General features: G+C 48.3%; 1 protein-coding gene across 5 annotated transcripts in view; it reads left to right on the forward strand.

Annotated features, from left to right (window-relative positions):
- Positions 1-7384: 7384 nt before the first annotated feature.
- Positions 7385-20642, forward strand: part of Micalcl (MICAL C-terminal like) — a 64616-nt gene continuing 51358 nt past the window's right edge. For 4 of the 5 annotated variants that reach the window (XR_003847104.1, XM_029556314.1, XM_029556317.1 and 1 more), the window contains exons 1-3: positions 7385-7554; positions 10915-11096; positions 18399-18473. Coding sequence is in view for 3 of the 5 variants with exons in the window: in XM_029556314.1 (XP_029412174.1) it covers positions 7430-7554; positions 10915-11096; positions 18399-18473 (382 nt within the window). In the remaining 2 variants the exon portion in view is untranslated. The remainder of the gene's footprint in view (positions 7555-10914; positions 11097-18398; positions 18474-20642) is intronic. The other variant, XM_029556315.1, reaches the window with a different exon arrangement.

The raw sequence follows: 20642 nt of genomic DNA on the forward strand, positions 1-20642 counted from the left end.
TGCTCTGAGCCAAGCACTGTGTCCCGCCCCTCTTCAGCTTTCCATCTTCTCGTAGTGCTACTGAGGTCAGAGTAAATATTAAAGAGGATCCCAGGAAAGTAGCTCACTCATGCTAGGCAGGTGAGTTAGGGTGTTTTGCTTCTGAGAAGCAGCACTGGAGTCCAGGCTGGGCACCAGGGCTCTGCAGGGTAAGGATCCTAGACTCGGCCAAAACCCTAGTTTTGAGTCCTGGCACTTTTTTCTCACTCAGTGGCATGGGGCAAGTCTCCTCTGTGCACTGGAGCTAACAAAGTCTCTGGTCTTGGATTTTGGAAAGATGGAATCCACAAAACTGCCCAGTACAATGCCTGGGACTCAGCAGCCAGCGTACTCGCTGAGCTCTGATACTGCACAGAGATACTTCCTTCTGGCATTCTAGATTAGCTGGGACTCGGGATGCCCTACCCGATGGATGCACATTGGCAGAGGACACAAAGCATGCTGGGTGGCACGATCTTTCTTCTCTATACACACCTCCCCAGTCTACTGAAGACAATCAGCCATCTCCTCATAGACACAGGCCTCAGTTCTGGAGCCCCTCCCCTCCTGCCACCTGCCAGAGGCCTGGCATTGTATACTGAGTGCACAAGCCTCTACTAAGAGGCAGCACAGGCCCAGGCAATACCACCATGTCTACCTGACATCCTGTGGTCATCTCCAGCTAAGCTCGATTTCTGACCCTCCAGAAAATAGCCTCCATCTCAGCCTTCTCCATCACTGGAGACAGCAATCTCTTCTGGTTCATCTCAAAAGCCTTGGAGCCATGCTTGATTCTGCTTTCTCTTGGGCCTATACCCAGTCCACCCAGAGTCTGCCCACTTCTCCCCACCTCTATGCTGCCTAGCCTTGGCTACTGTCCTCCTTCCCTCCTAACTTCACCCCTATATCTGCTTTAACACATTCCTGGAGCGGCCCTTTAAGTGGGGTCTCCCCTTGGCTTGGACCTTGTCTCCAGTCTTTGTAGCATAAATGCCAACGGCATAAAGTGGACTCAGAAGGCTGCAGATACAGTCTGGCTCCTTGCTCAGTCCTCCAGGCACAGTGGGCCTCACAGCCTTTACTGTGGCTGGTCCCTCTACCAAGAACGCCCTTCCCAGCACCCATATGGCCATTCCTTTGGGGTGTCTAGCTGCAATTCTACAGCCTGCTCTCCTCTGTCCGTCTGCTCCCCCTACTGCTTCTACTGAGCACTTACCACCTTCAGCTGTGATGGGATTCTCTCGTTTACCACATGTATTACCACGTGAACTAGAACATGAGCTTCATGAGTGCAGAGATGTTTATATAGGGTCACACAGTCAGCCTTCAGTTTACACTTACAGATGGGCCTCAGACTGGTGAGTGTGTTGGCTGGGAAGGTCTTGCTGGTGTCCAGCCACCGTTTATGACGGAATCCTAAAGGAGCAGAAACTGGGCCTTCTGTATTGTGCCATACCTGCAGAGCCCTCCGCTTTGCTCCATGCTGTCTTCTGAGGGCCATTGTCCTCATGTGCATCTCATAGAAGAGTGGGTCCACACAGCAACACACAGACACAGACACACAGACACACAGACACACAGACACACACGCGCGCGTGCGCACACACACACTCAGGGTCCCATCTGGGACTGGCAGCAGACAGCAGTTCCCACGCAAACAGTGATACCAAGTTGTAGTTTGGGGTGTCACAAAATCATGGCATTCATCCTTTCCCCCCACTTCTTACTGTCCACAACACCAGAATCCAGTTCTGACACGTTGAGACAAGAGGTGGCCTGTGGCCTGTTCCACCCCCACATCCTGGACTCTGGATGGGGCCGAAGGCACTGTGTGCTGGCTTTGACTGTTTGAGCCCATTCCTCCTTCCTGCACTAGAGTCAAGCCCATGTGGGACCTGAGCCAATGCCTACCACCCCCACTGTCCCAAGGGAGCCGGAGGGAGACTGCTCGCCTGGCACTGGCCGTGGGGTATGAGCGAGAAGATCAAACATGGAATGTGAGCCCCCACAGTTGCTTCCTTCCTTCCCTGCCTTCCTAGGTTGCTGGGGAAGGTCAGGAACTACCTTCTAGAAATGCTGTGTCCTCTCTGCTGAGCTTGTTTTCAGAGTTATTAGGGACGGAGCCTGGGCCCTAATGGTCTTAACAAGCGAGGCTCAGCTACTTCTCCAGTGGGCCAATTAAATAAAGAGATTTCTTTAATGTGGTCATACTGGGAAGAGAAAGATCCAGTGGAGCCCCACAAACATACCCCAAATCCATCTTCAAGGTCCTGGCACACGGTTTAGGTTTAAATAGACAACAAGAGGTAGGTAGACATAACTAAGCAGTCCTGGTCCCTGCCATCACTGACCCTTCATTTTCTCTGCTCCATTCTTCCTGCAAGGTGGCCTGTCTTGTCAGCACTGTGTAGAGTATCTTTCCTGGAAACAAGCTCCCACTGTGGCTGGCCCCAGGCTTTCCTTCTCCCAGAATGGATGCCTGGGAAAATTCCAGTTCTTGAGTTCCATTGTTTCAGTATATCCAAAAGAGAGGACCTAAGTATGTCCCCCTGTAATGTCTTTACTCCTGTCAGGACATTACACCCTCTCTCAGAGAAATATGGACATCAGTCCCGGCTGAGCCCAAAGCTGGAGGCTGAGCTGGCCAGGCAAAGAGCCTAGTAGTGACAGGGCAGAGGTGTAAGGAGGAGCCAGGGTCTAAGACCATGATCCCAGCCCTGCAACCTGTACTCAACAATCTAGCCTGCTTACCACTAGGGTTCTGCAGAGCAGTAGGGAAGATATTATGTGGGCCCCGTCCAGTGAAGGGGATCTGGCGCCCCAAGGAATTCTGCTCCGAGGGTGGTATCTGATTAGGGTCTATGTGAAGCTGGCATTTCTCTGGTATCCAACCCAGGCTCCAGGGGGAGGGGTCAGGAGTGGAAGTAGGTCAGCCCCACTGAGGCCCATGGGATGAGGCTGAGGCTGACCCCTTCTTCTCTGGGCAAATGTGTGGTTTCCGTCTGGGAGGGTATGGCTTCCCTCCCATTTCCATTTAAATGAATATGTCTATCTCTTTGCTCAGGCTGTTGCCAGGGCCTGACAAGGCCCTCTATCTGAGTAACGCTACCTGCCCTGGCTTCACTGAGCAGAGGGTGGACCTGTGTGTCCATGCCTACGCACAGACTGGCCCATTTGCTGGCCTGTGATATCTGGAAAAAACATAGCAAGGCAGGGTGACCAAGCCTCAGGATGGAGGGCAGGTGTATTCATCCCCTAACCCTCCCTGGACACCCCATTCTCATTAGAATGCTGTGAGGAATGACTCCCAGAAGCTTCCAGGATGGCCTCAGGAATCTTTGGGCACACATGCCTTTCTATTTAAAGGGACATATGCTACTAAAGGTCTTGGTACTGGCGAAAACAAACCTTCCTCCCAGATCACTATCCCTGGTAGTGAATGTAGGAAGTGCCTGCAGTTCCTTTCTCTTCATATGACCTTCATCCTGCTGAGGGCCCATCTGTCCCCTCGCTCATCACAGTCCATATTACAAGAGGCTGAGGAGACCACTCTGTGCTTAGTATCCTAGACCTCTGTCTATGCTCCCGTGTGCTCCTGACTTTCCTTGTTCTAAACTATGTTAGAGGGGCGTAAGCTACAGGCTACATTCTCCAGGGTACCTTGCAACTGGCTTCCTGTTAGGTTTGAGCCCTGGATGGACTGGTGGGAAGGTGGGGTAGACTCAGGGGAGGAGCCAGGGTGTTCCTCCTGTCCCCCCACATCATAGCAGTAGCCTTAGTGCCTGGGCTCTGGTAACCCTTTACCTTGTCCTATTCACCAGTAGTTTCTGGGAAAGCTCCCTTCTGGACACCACGCCATCCTCTTTTGGCTGTTCAAGCCTTCTAGCACCACTGTGTCTCCTTGCTTGTACGGACCATCCTTTGTTGAGCTCTCTGGTTGGGTTCTGTATTTTCATCTGTATCCTAAAGCCTTTAATCCCACCCCCCAAAAGATCCTTTCATTCTCTACCTTTGTCTATAGAGGGGGTGAGCAAGCAGGGGAAATTTCTTCAAGCCCTAAACCAGAAGTAACTCTGGTAGTGAGGACCTTGATCAAATCTCCCAAATCTCACTGGTGTGTGGCCTTTGCCTGTTTTTTCCCCATGGATCTAGGAGTTAGTTGGGTGACTGTAAACCACTGGTCTGAGGATTGGCTTCAGGTCTGTCCCATGTATCCTCAACCAAGGACTCAGGCTGATGGACAGCAACTATTGAGAGTGAAATCTTTTCATGGTAATCCAGCAGGAATGTGAGTGACAAGCCAATTCAGCAAGGCCACTTAAAGCCCCGGCCACATCAGTCACGATTTTCCCCTGATCTGAGTGAGTCTGGCAGACAAGCCTCTTGTCAATGGGGAGGGGTGTGTCCTGCCTGCTCTAGGAAGGCTGCTCACAGGACAGAGTAGAGTTCTGTTACGGGGAGAGTAAAGAACTAGGGCCATAGTCCAGCCGAAATTCATGGTTCTACTATGTCCACAGGGGTGCAGATTGGGGGCCTGAGACCATGTGCTTGTGTCTTAAGCTCCCCATGCATTCATTTTCTCAACAGGAAAATGGGGTAACAAAATGTTTGCTCCAAGAACTGTTTGAGTATAACAGGCTTTGTAAAGTTGATGCTTAAACTATTCCTGGCAGATATTGAGAGATCAGTACAATTAAGCTGTTATTCCTTTTTACTGCCATCACCACTAACCACCAAAACTACAATCACCACCACCATTACCACCACCACCATAACCATCACCACTGCTACCATCATCATCATCACTACCATAACCACCACCACTATCACCACTACCATCATCATCACCATCACCATTACCATCATTACCATTATCACCACCATCACTATTACAATGACTCAACCACCACTTCCATCACCATCACTACCATCACCACTATCATCATCATCATTACCACCACCACCACCATTACTACCATCATAACCACCACAACCACCACCATCACCAAACCACCACCACTACCATCAACACAATCATTGTCAATGCAGCTACCACCACCATGATCACCACAAGCCCCACTATCACCACAATCACAGCTACCATCACCACCACCATCAAAAAATCACCAACACCATCACCAACAGTATAATTATCAGCACCAAAACCACTATCACCATCATGATAACCACTACCAACAAAACCATAGCCACCACTACCACCAGTACCCACCACCACCACCCAAACCACAACTACCCCTACTATCACCACCACTTCTATTACCACCACCATAATCATCACCATCATCACCACCCTCACCAACATCATAATCACTACCACCAAAAAAAAACCCACCACCACCAAAACCACCACTACCATCATTACCATGACCACCAGTATCACCATAATCAACACCACCACCACCACAACCACTACCACAATCATAAGTGGCTAGGATAGAGCTGGTACTCATCCATTCAACAGGCATTCGCTGAGCCCCTCATTCACAAGGCATAAGTCTAGCAATAGAACAGAATGGGCGAGGCTTACGATCCAGTCCAGTCCCGGAAAGAGACAGTGAACAAAATAGAAAGAAAATTAGAGGGGATATATACTATGACCAGAACAGCAAGCCACAGGACGGTGAGGAGATAAGAGGACAGAAGCCATGGGCCTCTTTAGCTTTACTTGAGTGAGATAAGCCTCCATGGGAGGATTTTGAACAGGGGATGACATTATCCAACTTGTATTTTCACAGGTTCATTCTGGCTCCTGTTAAAAAGACTTGGAGAGGGGGTATAGCAGCAGGAAAAGCTGAGAGCTCAGGTTTCAACATCTAGACCAGAAGTGATAGGGCCAGGCCTAGGGAGGTGGCAGGGAGGAGACCTCATTCCTGATGCATTTTGAAGGAAGTGCCATCAGCACTGGCAGTTCTGGTGAAGGATGAAAGAAAGGGAGATGTCAAGGGTGCCACGAGGGCGCCAGCCTAAGCCACCTTAGCTTCAGGAAGCTGAAGTTGCTGCTGACTGAGCCGGGCACAGCTATGGGTTGAGCAGGTGAAGGACGTGAGACAAAGAGTTTACTTTGGGCATGTTAAGTTTGATGTGTGTGTTAGACACCCAAGTAGTGATGTCAAGTAAGAAACAGTGGATATACAGCTAGATGCAGGAGAAATGTCTAGGCTAGAGATGCAAATCTGGAAAGCCTCACTGTCCAGGGTCATTGAGAAACCAGAGCACAGACAGGCTGGCAGTGAGGAGGAGGAGGAAGCTGGGTGGAGAGATCTGGAGGCTGAGAAGAGGCTGTTTCTGCAGACTGGACGGGCTGAGTCACATGGTGCCTGCTGATTCTGGACAGGATGAGAACTAAGGGGCTGTGAAGATGGCTCGGCAGTTAAAGCACTTGCTTTAAAATCATGAGGACCTGAGTTTGGATCCCCAGAAACCCATGTAAATGCCGGGTGAGCGTGGCAGCCTGCCTGTAATACAGGGGATCCCAAAAGCAAACTGCCCAGCAAAACAAGCCTTGTTTGGGAGCTCTGGGTTTGATTGAGAGAGCCTGCCTCAAAGAATAGGGTGGAAGAGCAATCAAGAATGAATCCAGACATCAACCTGGAGCCTCCACATGTGTGCGCACCCACATGCATGCACACACATGTACACGTGTGCCCATACACAGGCAGAAACATGATATACACAGACACACCCCACATGAAAATGGAAAACTTTTTAAAATATGAGAATTGAGATGTCACCCTGGATTTAGCTGTGGCTCATGCATCCGTCCGTTCAACAGGCATGTGCTGTGCTCCTAGTTTACAAGGCATGATTCTAATAGCAAACAGAACAGACAAGCCACTGTTTAGATTTTAGTCCTGGAGACCACGAAAAAAATAAAATTATACAACTTATTAGAAGGTGAGATACACTATGAGTAAAAATAAAGGGAAACAGCATGCTGAGCATGTGGGCCACAGTCAACAGAATGACCAGAGCAGGGTACACTGATGTGTCACTGAGGAGGTGACATTTGACCAACGGTAGTTTGGACAGTGTCAGTCCAGAGGCTGGTGAGCTTTTGATGGGCCCTCCAAACATCTCAGTGCCTCCATCCACGTTAAATGGGATGGCATGTGTATTCATGCCCTATATATATCAGGAATGCCCTAAGTACTGCTGGGCATCTGCTGGGCTGAGGGGTGGTGCAGAGGATGGGAAGGAAAGTATGTCCTTGAGCATCTGGATAGACCTCAGGCTCCCTTTGTCAGCATCCTACCCAGATGCTTGGAGTGGTACCTAGAGGTGGCCTGAAGGGACCATTTGTTCCCCCATCTCTATAGACCCTATTCTCTCAGCAGATGAGCCTACCTCCCCCAAGAAGCCAAAGAGCATCCCTGAGTCCCAGCCCAACGACATGGACCTTGAAGCCAGCTCTCCCCTGTCCTCAGAGTGGACCTCAGTGAGGATCAGCCCTGGGGAGGACACAGTTGGACAGAATGTGCTGGCTGTGCGTGTCCTGGTCACCAGTGAGGACAGCAGGTATGCCCAGGTTGCTCAAGGCTAGAGGTGGCTACTGGGGGGGGTGGGGCGGGAAACAACTGTATCTGGGATCTGCTTTTCTCTCTACTGGGAACTCCATAGGCCTCAGTTTCCTCATCTGTCAAGTAGGGACCATCATAGTGACAGCCTCTGGGAGGTATTTGGAGGGTTCGATGAATTGACACATGTCTAATGTGAAGCACTGCTTGATACATAGCATACCCCTTAATGCTGACTAGTCATTGTTTGCTAAAATAAAGGAAAGGCCCAGGCTCCACTGTCCCCAGGAGGCCACTGTCATTCAGGCCACAGAGAGGGTCCCAGATGAGTGACTCCTGTCACAGGAAGGAGCTCCCGGGGCCCTCCCATAGTAGGATATGATGCATGGTGATGGAGAGGCCAATCTGATCAGAAAGCACATACCCTGCATCTGATCTACACCCAGGATGTTTATGACATATGCAAACTTTGGGCCTCTCCACTCCTCAGATACACTGAGTTCATTCAAAAGAGAAATCAACAGAATTGGCTATTTATTAATTCCTAGACTCTGAGTGTATAACTGTGACCCATGCTATCAGACCCCTTCATCAAACTAGGTAGAGAGCCAGTAAACAAGGAAACGTTTAACAAGAAAAACATCACATATGTGCTAGGCAGAGAATAAAGTTGAGGGATGTTAGGAAGAGGAATGGGACAGTTACCTCAGATTGTGTGGCCAGGAAAGGCTTCTGTGTCAGTTACTGAGTCCCACAATGATGCTGAGTGCCAAACCTGCCTCCCTCCAAGTGAGTGAGTAACCCTCACTCATTACAGCCTGACCATGGGCTAGCAGCTGAGGAGCCTCTGTGGGGCACCACTGGCCATGCTGGGCTCACCCCACTGGGCTCTGCATCTGCATCCTAGCAAGAGAGGGACATTGGATCATGTGTCTTGATCCTCCATCCTGTACTGGTTCAAGAAAAAGGCCTCCCAAAGTCTCAAGAAGCCCAGACTTGGCCCTGCCCAGCACTATTCCCATCGCATCTAATTGGCCACTACAAGTCGCATGGCCAGCTGAGATTCAAAGGGTGGGAAGCAGGCTCCATCCTCTGTGGGAGGAGCTGTAGTTTCCTTGTAAGGGGTGTGAACCCAAAAGGAATGACATGAAGGCAGCCGTTTCTGCAGACAGCATACCATAGCATCCCTAGCTAAGGTTACATTTCAGCTGATTATGGGACTGACTACAAACGATGGCCTAGGGAGAAGGGGAATTCAAGTGACAGCAGCTAGTGACAGGCCCCAGCTCGGGGAGGGAGTGTGATGTGGAAGAGCGAGGCGAATGCCATTTCGGTATAACTGCCAGCAGAAGGAAAGAAGATTGCCCTGAGCAGCTGGCAGTGTAGCTAGGCCTGAGTTCAAGCCCCAGTGCCAAGAAGGGACAATGGAGGGAAGGAGGGAGGAAGGGAGGGAGGGAGGGAGGGAGGGAGGTTGGTAGGTTATAAAGATTGTAAGGAGTTTACATTTTATTCTGGGGATAATTGAATGAGAGTGTCTAAATTCTAGATGACACATTATTAACAATTTTTTGTTATCTTCAGACTTTGGTGTGGAGAATAGAGGTTGCAAGATGGGAGAGAGTAAGGACAGGGAGACCAGGTAGGAGCCTGGGGCTAGGCAGGGGACAGATCAGAGCCATGGTGAAATATTTGCTGATGGACATCAGAACATGAGAAGAGAGTTCAAGGGCAACTCCTGGGTCTTGAGGTTGCTGAGTGGATGGTACAGACATTTCTAGAGGTATCTCTGGGTGAGGAGTCAGGGAAGATGCAGTTTGTGAGGAGACAGAAAGCTTTGTATTGGGCCCATTGAGTTCAACTCTCCTGTGTCTTTGTGCTATACTGGCTGGGTCTGCAGTTGAATCTATATCTTAAGTAAGCCCCATTTTCTCTTGAAATCCTGCAGATTATTTATTTATTTATTTATTTATTTACTTGTTTCTTTTTATTTATTTGGGTATTTTTGAGACAGAGTCTGTCACCCCGTAGCCCTGGCTGACCTGGAACTCACTCATCTCTATCTCTGTCTCCCAAGTGTTCTGATTAAAGGCACATGCCGCCATGCCCAGCTACTATAGTTATTTAAAGCACTCTAAATGCTTCCTCCAGGAAGTCCCTCCTACCCCACCCCACCTCCATCTGCACACTTCTGCTGAGGAAGAAAACCTACATGTCCATTCTATGGTTTCAGAAATTGGGTCCCTAGAGATGAGCTTATTTGACCCCTCAGAGCTTAGGAGCAACACTCTGATTTTTGTTTTTTGTGGATCTGTTTCTTTTTTTTGAGACAGAGTCTCATGTAGCCCAGAGTGGCTTCAAATTCACTATAGAGCCAAGGCTGGTCTTAAACTCCTGATCCTCCTGCCTCTACCTCCAGACTGCTGGGATTACCGGCATGCCCCCACCGCACCCAGTTTATGTGGTGCTAGAGATTGAACCCAGGGCTTCGTGCATGCTAGACAAGCACCTGACTGACATCCCCATCCCTGAAGCCATACTTTAAGACTAAGGAAAGTAAGAAGCACCTTCATTGAAGTGACCCAGCAGGCCTGGGCTAGGACCTTCTTTCTGCTCTGTCCAAGCCTGTAGCAGCTTGCTGGGACCATCAGAACCACAGCCTGGGAGCTTTTCAGAAATGAGTCTTCTTTTTAAAAAAATATTTTTGTGTGTGTGTATGAATGTATTGCCTGTGTGTAAGTGCACCTACTCAAGTCATGCTATGCCCATGGAGGTCAGAAGAAGGAGTTGGATCCCCTGGAACTGGAGTTACAGTTGTTAGCTGCTATGTGGGTGGGAAATTGAACCCTAGTCTTCTGTAAGAAGAGCCAGTGCTCTTAACCGCTGAACCATCTATCCAGCCCCCCTGAAATGAGTCTTCTTACAGTCTGAGGCTAGAATGTGAAATGAAAGGGTAGCAGAGGCTCCTTCTGGGGTCTCTTAGGGAACGGTCTGTCTCAAGCCTCTCTCATGCATGTAGATGGTGTTTCCTGCTCACAATGGCGGTTCTCTCTATGCATGCATGGGTCCCAGTGTCTTCTCATAAGGATACCAGTCATAGGATTTGGACCTACCGTAATCACCTTATATTAACCTAATCATTGCTTTGATGGTCCTATAACTAAACACAGTCACATGCTAAGGTATTGAAGACTACCACTTCAACATGGGAATCTAGGAGATGTAATTCAGGCCATGACAGAGCTAAGGCTGGGGCAGGGCACGGGGTCTCTGAGGACTGTGGGCTGGGACAAAGGGTAGGATATGGTATGGGTGTATCTGGGGTAGGCTCAGAGCTGCTGACTCACCCTCCTCCTCCTTCCAGCTCTGACACAGAGTCTGACTATGGTGGCAGCAAGGCCCCCAGTGCAAAGGCCTATGAAGAGAGACCCTGGCAGCTGGACTCCCCACATCTACAAATACCACTATCCCGGCACCTCTCCCTGAGGGAGCCCCTGATCAGACCAGTCTCTCTAATACACCTGGAGGAGCTACAAGTTATGCCTGGTGAGCAGAGGGTCTTTGGGGCTTCATTTAGGGACACAGAGGGAGTAAGGACCATCACAGCCAGGGTCTAGAACATTTACTGAATGAGGTGAAGGTGAGGTGACATGAAAGTGACTAGATCTGGCCACATTCTCCATGAGAGGCTTTGGAGTTCCAAGTGGGAAAACATCCAAGAGGTCTGGACAACCGTTGGATGTCATGGGCTGAAAGACATAAGGAAACACAGTTCTCTTTTGCCTAGAGCAGCCCCCATTGTGTCTCCTGTATGAATATCATCTCATAGTCTCTGAGAGAAGGGATGTGGACCTGGCTGCTATTGGGCAGTGTGGCCCTAGGTAGCACAGTCCCCTGGGACCACTTGAGCTTCTCCAGGTGGCACAGGAAATTTTTCTGGTGTTTGAGGCCTCTGGGATGCACCCAAAACACGACGAAAGGGGCACTTTCTGTACCTGGACTTTCCCCACACGCATAGGCCCTTTTCACCCCCAAGCCAATCCTGTGAGGTAAGTAGCACACAGTTCATTTTGTGGGGCATTCCATGGTCTCCAGACAGCGAGCCCAGGGTTGGTGGCTCCACTCACTAAGCTTTGGCCTGCTTAGAAGAACTTGTCCTCGGCAGCCCAGCTCATTTGGGTAAAGAGTCTGGAAATCCAGTATTTTGATTCAGTCAACAGCAATGTCTGAACAAATCAGGAAATCCTGTGGTTTCTAGGGACTCTTGGAGAGCCTGGGAATATGCAGGGTGACAGAAACTTGCCCCTTTCAGAGCCAAAAGCCTTGGATGGCCCCTGAGAGGGGCACACAACTTGTCCTGCATCGCCCTCTGGTGGTTAAAAGTAGAAGTTCCAGCTGATTCTCAGCAGTGCAGGCTTCCCAGACCGGCCAGACCAGGGCACAAGGAAATTGTGTAGGTATTTCCAAATTCCTGGAAACTCTGGATTTAGCTTTCCATGTGGGTCTTTAAAAGACAGGAAGCACAGAACTCAGGAGGCAGAGGCAAGCGGATCTCTGTGAGTTCGAGGCCAGCCTGGTCTATATCGAATTTCAGACTAACTAGGGCTATATAGTGAGACATTCTCAAAAAAAACAAGAACTAAATTAAACAAAGAGTACAAATTGTTAGAAAAATACATTTGTAAGTTATCATTTATAGGTCATAGGTCTGTCCAGAAAAGCTCCCCATGGCCGTGAATAGGTGCTTCTGAGTATCAGGACTCTCCCTCTCCGTGGGCTCCAGCCTCACCTTTACAAACATGAAGTCTGCCTGCCTTTCTGCCCTTCCCTACTCTCTCCTCTCTCCTCCATGGGACATAGGCAACTTACCAGGAAGCTAAAAAGCAGAATTTTATGTCTGTCTGTATGAAAAATGAAGCTTCCGAATCAAGAATAGCAAAGCCATTTTAGGAGGTAAAGACTCCAGACAGACAGACCATATTTCTAAAGAGCCAGTGTTAACAAAGGAAACCTCGATGTTGAAGAGGAAAAGAAACACCTTGGTTTACAGGTGTGAGCAGGCACACTTTTTTTTTTTGAGACAAGGTCTCCCTATAGCCCCAGCTGGCCTCACTGCGTAGACCAAACTGGCATCCATCTCACAGAGATCTGCTTGCCTCTGCTTCCTGAGCTTTGAGATTAAAGGCACAATCTTTCTTAATGCTTAACTCTACAGAGGGTTTCTAGCTCATGTCAAGTAAATGATATCAAAAGGCACTTTAGATCAAGTCCTTAATGATCACTTTCAGAAACTTCAGCTGTTGTTTGCCAATGTCTGTTTCTTAAGCAACCTGTGCTAACAGGATGGCTATGACAAGACCTGGCTCTGCAGAGCATGGTTTGACCTTCAGAAACTAGGGGAGTTTGTTTCTACTGCTTATCTTTATTTTACAATAAAATACTGAGCAGGGCTGGAGATAACGGCTCCGTGGTTAAGAGCACGTGGTTAAGAGGACCCACGTTTGATTTTCAGTACCCACATGGCAGTTAACAACCGTCCATAACTCCAGTTAGGAATCCAACACCCTCTTCTGACCTCCTCAGGCATTGCATGACACGGATGCACTGACACACATGCACACACACTGACACACATGCACTGAGCAGATAGAAAAATGAATAGACTACATGACTTCCAAGAAATCCTTTGTTGATTTAGTCTTCATCAATCATGGTTTTGATGACTGACAGGCAGGCAAGTGGCAACATAAGTTTAACATTTTTGACATAGATACTGTGACTTGGATAGGACATGTTCTCCAAAAGGCACATGTGTTGAAGGCTTGGTCCCTAGCTATTGATGGATGACTGGATCATGAAAGGTACTAACTTCGTTAATGAATTAACTTATTGACAAGGCCATATCTGAATGGCCTATGAAGGTGTGGCATCTACTTGGTGGGTGTGCCTTTGAATGGCATACTTTACCCTCACAGCTCTCTCTCTCTCTCTCTCTCTCTCTCTCTCTCTCTCTCTCTCTTGGACAATCTGCTCACTAAACAGTCTCTGCCATGATGCTCTGCCCCATCATAGGCCCACACAATAGGCCCAGCGGAGCATGGACGCTGAAATCATGATGCCAAATAAATCCTTTGTTTGCAGCGCCATGTGTCCTAGCCATGAAGGAAGCCCATCGCTTTCCCAAATAGTGTAGGGCTCACACCATGAGTGGATGTTACTGTGCTTCACTAACCACAAGGCTCACCTGTGCAAAGGCCTCCAGGTGGGTTCAGAGAAGGCCACGCAAGAGCCAGATATTATTTTCAAGACTCATGGTTCGTACCCCCGTGATCATAAGCAGCATTATTCACAACAGCCAAAAGGGGGCGGCAAAGCCCTCTCCATCCCTGCTCCTGCATCATTTCTATTTGGGTGTCTCTGGTATTATCCTTCTATACCACACTGGTAAATATACAAAGATAGTAGCTTCAATGGTATTTTTATTTTAGGTACATTTTACCATCGTTTAATGAGAAATTTCCAGGACTGCCCAAATGTCAAAGAACCTTCCATAGCCTCAAAGTTCTTCAATGTAAAGTCTACTCAAGATGAGGGTGTGAAGAAACTTAACCCCTGTGTCATGGAAACCATAGAAAATACTCCCTTCAAATATCTGTGTCCCAGGGCTGGACGTGCTCTTAGTGGTTAAGAGCACTTACTGCTCTTGTAGAGGATTCAGTTCACAGCATCCACATGGCAGCTAACAACCACCCTTAACTACAGTTCCAGGGAATCCGACACCCTCTTCTGGCCTCCACAGGCATTGCAAACACATGATACACATATACATGCAGGCAAAACTCTGATACTCATAAAATAAAAATAAAATTAAAAAAATTTTAATCTGTGTCTTAACTTTCCATCACTGTGATAAAATGCCTGAAGCATACAGCTTACAAGGAGGAAAGTTTCTGGCCCACAGTGTCTGGGTATCAGTCCATGGTCACTTGGCCCAGTTGCCTTTGGGCCTGTGGTGAGGCAGAACATCACAGTGAAAGAACATGGTGGAGAAGCTTGCTTGCCCAATGTCATTTGGGAAGCAAAAAGAAAAACAGGAAGGGACAAGCTTCTCATATTTCTTCAAGGACACATACCCAGTGCCCTGACTTCTTTCCATAAGATCCTTCCTCCTAAAGTTCCTACCTCCTCCCCGTAGCACCACAGGTTAAGGACCAAGTCTTCAGCACGTTAGCCATTTGGGGAACATTTAAAATCCAAATCCTAAGACCCCGCTTAATTGATTCTTATAAATCTGGTGTAAAAGGCATATTCCTAGCTCCGTACCCCCAGAGAGTCAGATTGTATGGATCTAAAGGGAGATGCAGTGTCTGCATTTGACATTAGAATCCCAAGTGCTTGGATACAGGTGGGCATGCCTGGTGCTTTGGGCATCACAGAAAGGCAGTTTCCCAGCACAACTGAATGACTGGATTGAATACATAGGGTTATTGGACAGAAACCAATTGAATTAAGGAGGACAATCTGCCCCCAGATTATTCTGTCATAGAGGAGTTAGTATTCTTCATCTTTGAACAATGATTTGATAACAGCAACAGCACAGGGCTCTGCTAGTGGGTAACAATAAAATCTGATCAGCATCATATGACCAAGTGCTGGCCCCCTCTCCTTTTCCTCAATGTGCTCCTTTGAAATAGACACAAAGTAAACAGTGATTGGCTAGGCTCAACCTGCTTTCTTATACAATACAGAACCACCTGCCCAGGAGTGGCACCAACCACAGTGGGCTGGGCCCTCCCACATCACTCAGCAATCAAGAAAATGTCCCACAGACATGCCACAGGTCAATCCAATGCAAGAAATCCCCCAACTGAGGTTCCCTGTTCCCAGGCGTGGCCAGTTGGTGACTGAAGGTATCCAGCACAAGGGGAAAGGAAGGGAAGGGGGAATGAAGGGGAGAGGAAAGAGGGAAAGAAAGAAAAGTAGGAAAAAAAGAACGAAGGAAAAAGAAAAGAAAAAAAGTTTCTTTTGCTCAAAAGTGCTGACTCCTCGCTTGGGCCAATGAGATAACAGAGCAGAGCAAAAGTCTGACATAGCTGCCAGCACTTTACCTGCCTCAACTTTGTGTCAAACGCCTGCTGAACTCTGCACATAGGCATGTTAATTACTCTAGGAGTATTTATCTAAAACCCAGCCATACCTGCCCTATTTCAACCCCTGCAAGTCTGAAGGCGTAAGGGTGAGAGTCACACAGGTTCTTACCAACAGCCTTTATGATGTCCTGTTCCGGTACCCCAAATTGGAGTCTGCAAGTTTCCAGTCATTGTCCTAAGCCTGCATCACCCTTAGATTCCAGAACAGCAGAGCCTGACATAACACATCCCACCCCCATCCCCAAGCAGTAGCCATCATCAAATGGGAGCTGGTCTGTCCTCTCAAGCAGTCAAGACTTCTCCTGTTACTGTGCAGAGCCAGAGCTGGGATACTGATCAACCAGACGACAGTTTGACTTTGACCTTTACCCCCTTCCCCAGTTCTTTCTCTGCTTAAACCTAAAGCTTGGGGTTGAAGAGATGGCTCAGTGGTTAAAAGCATGGCTGTTCTTGCAGAGGTCCTGGTTTGGTTCCCAGCACCCATATGGTGGCTAAAAACCATCCTTAACTCCAGTTCCAGAGGATCCAATACCTTCTTATGGCCTCCATGGGCTTTGAATGTATGTGGTGCATTTGCACATGCAGGCAAACTCTCATACACATAATATAATAAATATAATGTTTATAATCAATAATATAAATGAATAAACCTAAAGCTCATGTCAGTGCCCCAAAGAGGGGCCCAAATGCTTACTTTCTGCTCTTTTAAGATGACACTGTTGATTGGAATCCTTTCTTGTCTTTTTACCATTATTTCTCGTTGTTTTCTTTGGGGCAAGTGGCCAGATCTGATATGTGGAAATCCTTGGAGTCAGGCTTCTGACCCAAGACTCCTATTATATTCCAACCTCCCCATTGTTCCTGTTATGGTAAAACTGTGCCTAGGGGCCCTATTACCACCAATGGTGTATCTTAGTCCTTTCTAATTGGTTCCACCATTCCTCAAAGTTAAAAGTGAGGAGGAACAATCAGAGGTTCTAAGATGCTGAGGGATTCTGTCCTAAGACAGGAAGCCCAAGGTATGGTAGCTCTTCAGCTCAGCTGGCAAGACAGAGCTGAAGCCTGGTCCACAAGGGTAGAACATCTGGGTGTATTGAGAGTGTGAGACTCAAAGTCTGGTTAACCTTTGATTCAGGGGGTTCTGTGTCCAAACTTTCCCTGTCCATTCCCCCACGCACAGATCACTCCTATAAGTGTCCTTGGGTATCCTTTTCTGCCATTTCTTCCGGACCCACCTTCTGTTATGCAGAGTTACACCCATGCCCTTCCTCCCTCTGGCTGCGATGGAAATGCAGAGAGAGGCCTGAGCATCAGAGCATCCAGCATGGGAACAGGGTGTGTTTGAATCCTTCTCCCCGTCCTCATGTGCAGAATGGCCAGAGCCTGTGCTCAAGACCCAGCTGGGCAGAGAGGAGGCACACAAGGTCCTGCAAATGTGTTCCCATTGGAAATTCAAGGCCCAGCTGGGTAGAAGGGTCACAGCAATGAATTGTTCCTGGGTTTAGTTAAAACTAGTTTCCAGACTTTAGGGGTGGGGTGGCTTGGCTGGAGATAGGAAGGCACAGTCCCCAGCCAGAGCTCCAATCAGAACAACTCATTTCTGAGGCTTCAGCTTTAAAGAACTGGTCTGAAATCACTGAGTGACTGAGTGAATGAATGTAGTCATACACACATATACATGTCTCTAAACATATGTTTGCACTTACATGTTTATGTACAAACATGTATAAAGGGCTTATTCAAGCATGACAGAATGATAACCCATAGTTGGAGGATGTTTCTGAAAAAAGGAAATATCTCTCTAAAAATAGGTTCTAGGGGCTAAAGAGATACCTTGGGGTAAATAAAATGTTTGCCACACATGAATGAGGACCTGAACTTGGAACTGGGCATAGCAGTAGGCATCTGAAACCCTGGTGCTAGGGGGTGGAGACAGGCAAATCTTCAGAGCTTGCTGACCAGCCACTGTAGCCAATCAGTGAGGTCCAGGTTCAGTGAGAGAGATTGAGGAAGACACCAATGTCAACCTCTGGTTTGCACAAGCAGATACACAACATGCACATGGACATATGGACACACCCACATAGACTACACACTAAATTAATTAATAAACAGGTGGTTTATAACACCTTTATTTCTTTATTGCACATCGATGTGTATGTGTGACTGTGGGCATACATGTGCCATTGTGTTCATGTGGAGGTCAAGGACAACTTTCAGGAGTCAGTTCTCACCTTCCACCTTAACGAGGCAGGGGCTCTCCTGTTGTTTCTGTGCCATGTACTCCAGACTAGCTGGTCTGTGAGCTTCCTGCAGCCTCCCCTATCCATCTCACTGTAGGAGTACTGGGATCACAGATGCACACCACCACATCTGGCTTTTTATTTGGGTGCAAGGGATCAGACTCAGGCTTTCAGGCTTGTACATCAAGCTCCTTTACCCACTAAGCCATCTCCCCAATCCTCTATATAAATATTTGATGGATTTATTAATAAATGAATGAATGAAAAGTGGATGGGGATCAGGGAAGTGAAGTGCACTGAGATGAGAGGAAGAAGCTCAGTGGATTCTAAGCATTTACCTAACTTCTAATACATAGGCTGCAGGAGACAAATTCCTATCATCCACATAGCTAACAGACTCTTGCTTCCTCCCCATCTTCCCTAACCCTTTAAATTTTTTTTTTTTTCCATCACAGATCTGCAAAGAGCCAACAGCCTCCAGTCTCCAACTCCAGGCAAACACGAGAACTGGAGAAGAAAATTCCAGTCAAGTGAGTCACAAGCCGGGGGGGGGGGACGCGGGGGGAGGCATGCACTGGCTCGTTCGGCTCTCACTCCTTACATGGTGTCTTCTCTGGTGTGGCCTCGGATATGAGCGCAAGAAAAAAAAAAAAAACATAAGCTTGATTTGATTTCCGCTGCATTTGCCAAGGGATTTGGGACTTTAGCACCCCACTCTGTGAAACCCCAGAGCCTTAAGATTCTATACTGTCACCAGAAAAGAGCCTTAGGGAGCACCAAACTTGAAATGAGCATAAGGAAAACCAGAGAGCCAGACGTTCTACGGGATTTGGTTCTATACCCAAGAGCCGGACAGGGCATCAGCCTTTTAAAGGCTCCGTGTCATCATGGGAAAAATAGTGAAAGCAGCAGCTCATGCACACAAATGTGAGCACACATGGAGACATGAGTGTGCACACACAGAGCCCGGTTTCAGCAAGCCTTGGCCCCTGGCTGAATTCCAGGGCTCCCACAGAGACCACAGTGTCCATGTACACACAGCCAGAATTCCCTCAGGATCCTGAGTAAGGGGCCGAGACTCCATCCTTTCCCGTCTGTTGCTTCCTTCTGCTTCCCCTGTAGCCGTGCTCCCTCTCCAGCCTCGCTCTGTCCACCGCTGACCCAGGAAGGCCTTGGGCTGGAGCCCTAACTCTCCCTCCTTCTGAGTCAGCCTGATTCCTTCAGTGAGTCATTTTCTACCAACCCCCAGACTCATCACCCCTCACTGTGCTTGACTGGGACAAGGGCCAGCTGTGGAGCTGAACCAGGCCTGCATACCTGGGCAGGCTGCTTCATCTGGGGATAATCTAAAATGACATATGAATCATCTAAGCACCCCCAGCAGTAAGAGAGGGCAGAGCCCTCTTCTCACTCCCCACCCAGCACCTCTTGAGCCACTGGGATCCTGCACTCAGGCCAGTCCTCCCAGGTGCTGAGTTCATCCCATCACTTCTGAGTGCCATCTGTGTGAGGGGCTCAGTCATGGCCTCAGGGAGCTCCCAACGTGAGCTGAGAGCTGGGAGACTGGGAAAGACCCTCACAACAGAATCCGAGACTCTGGAAGAGACAAGATTGAGAATGCTTCTACCCAGTGGCAAGGTTTGGGGATGGACCTGCGGACTTCAGTCTTAAGTTATCAAGGAAGGAATAAAGCATGCTAATTCTTTATTATTATTATTATTATTATCATCATCATCATTATTATTATTTTGGTCTTTTTGAGACAGGGTCTCCCTGTGGCCCCAGCTGGCCTAGAACTCTCTATGTAGACCAGGCTGGCCTTGAAATGACAGAGATCCACCTGCCTCTGCCTCCCAAGTACTGGGATCAAAGGCAGGCACCCCCATGCCAGGCTTGAAGGGTGCTGATTCTTTTTTTTAATTTTTATTTATTATTTTTATTTTATGTGTATGTGTGTATTGCCTGCATGTAGGTAAGTGCACCCGTGTCATGAAATGCCCACGGAGGTCAGAAAAGGCTGTTGGATCTCCTGGGACTGGAGTTACTGACAGTTGTTAGCTGCCATGTGGGTGCTGGGATTCAAACTGGGGTCTTCTGCAAGAACAACCAGTGTTCTTAACCTGTCATTTCTACGGACTTAGCATGATTTGGTTCAAAGGAGTTCTTGTTTGTAATAGGGAGAGAGGGAGGGAAAGAAGGAGGGAAGGAAGGGAGGGAGGGAGGAAACCTTTAGAGGCAGTGGAACAGAATATGGGCTCAGGTTGCCAGCTGATGCCCCTAGGGGGCGCTCCAAGACTTTGAGAGGAATTTGAGTCTTTTGTAGCCTCCCAACTCTAGGAAGCTGTGGTGCCCTGAAATCCCAGTCCTTGTGAAAATCCAAAAAGTCAAGAACCCCCAGAGCCGTTCTTTTAGTTTATCTTCGTTTTGCCCAACAACTCTAGGAAGCTGTGGTGCCCTGAAATCCCAGTCCTTGTGAAAATCCCAAAAGTCAAGAACCCCCAGAGCCGTTCTTTTAGTTTATCTTCGTTTTGCCCAAAAGAAGCACCCCTCCCTCACCCCTGTGAGGTTTGTCAGGTAATAGGATATTGAACAGGGCATCCTCCCCCAGATGAGCATGCTCAGAATGACCTCTAGCATCAGGGACAAGGCCACCATTGCCAACAAATCCAAGAGGAGGCAGCATAAGGAACTGACTCAGG

This window comes from Nannospalax galili, unplaced genomic scaffold (genome assembly GCF_000622305.1).
Source record: "Nannospalax galili isolate Female #2095 unplaced genomic scaffold, S.galili_v1.0 scaffold44, whole genome shotgun sequence".
NCBI classification, from domain to species: domain Eukaryota; kingdom Metazoa; phylum Chordata; class Mammalia; order Rodentia; family Spalacidae; genus Nannospalax; species Nannospalax galili.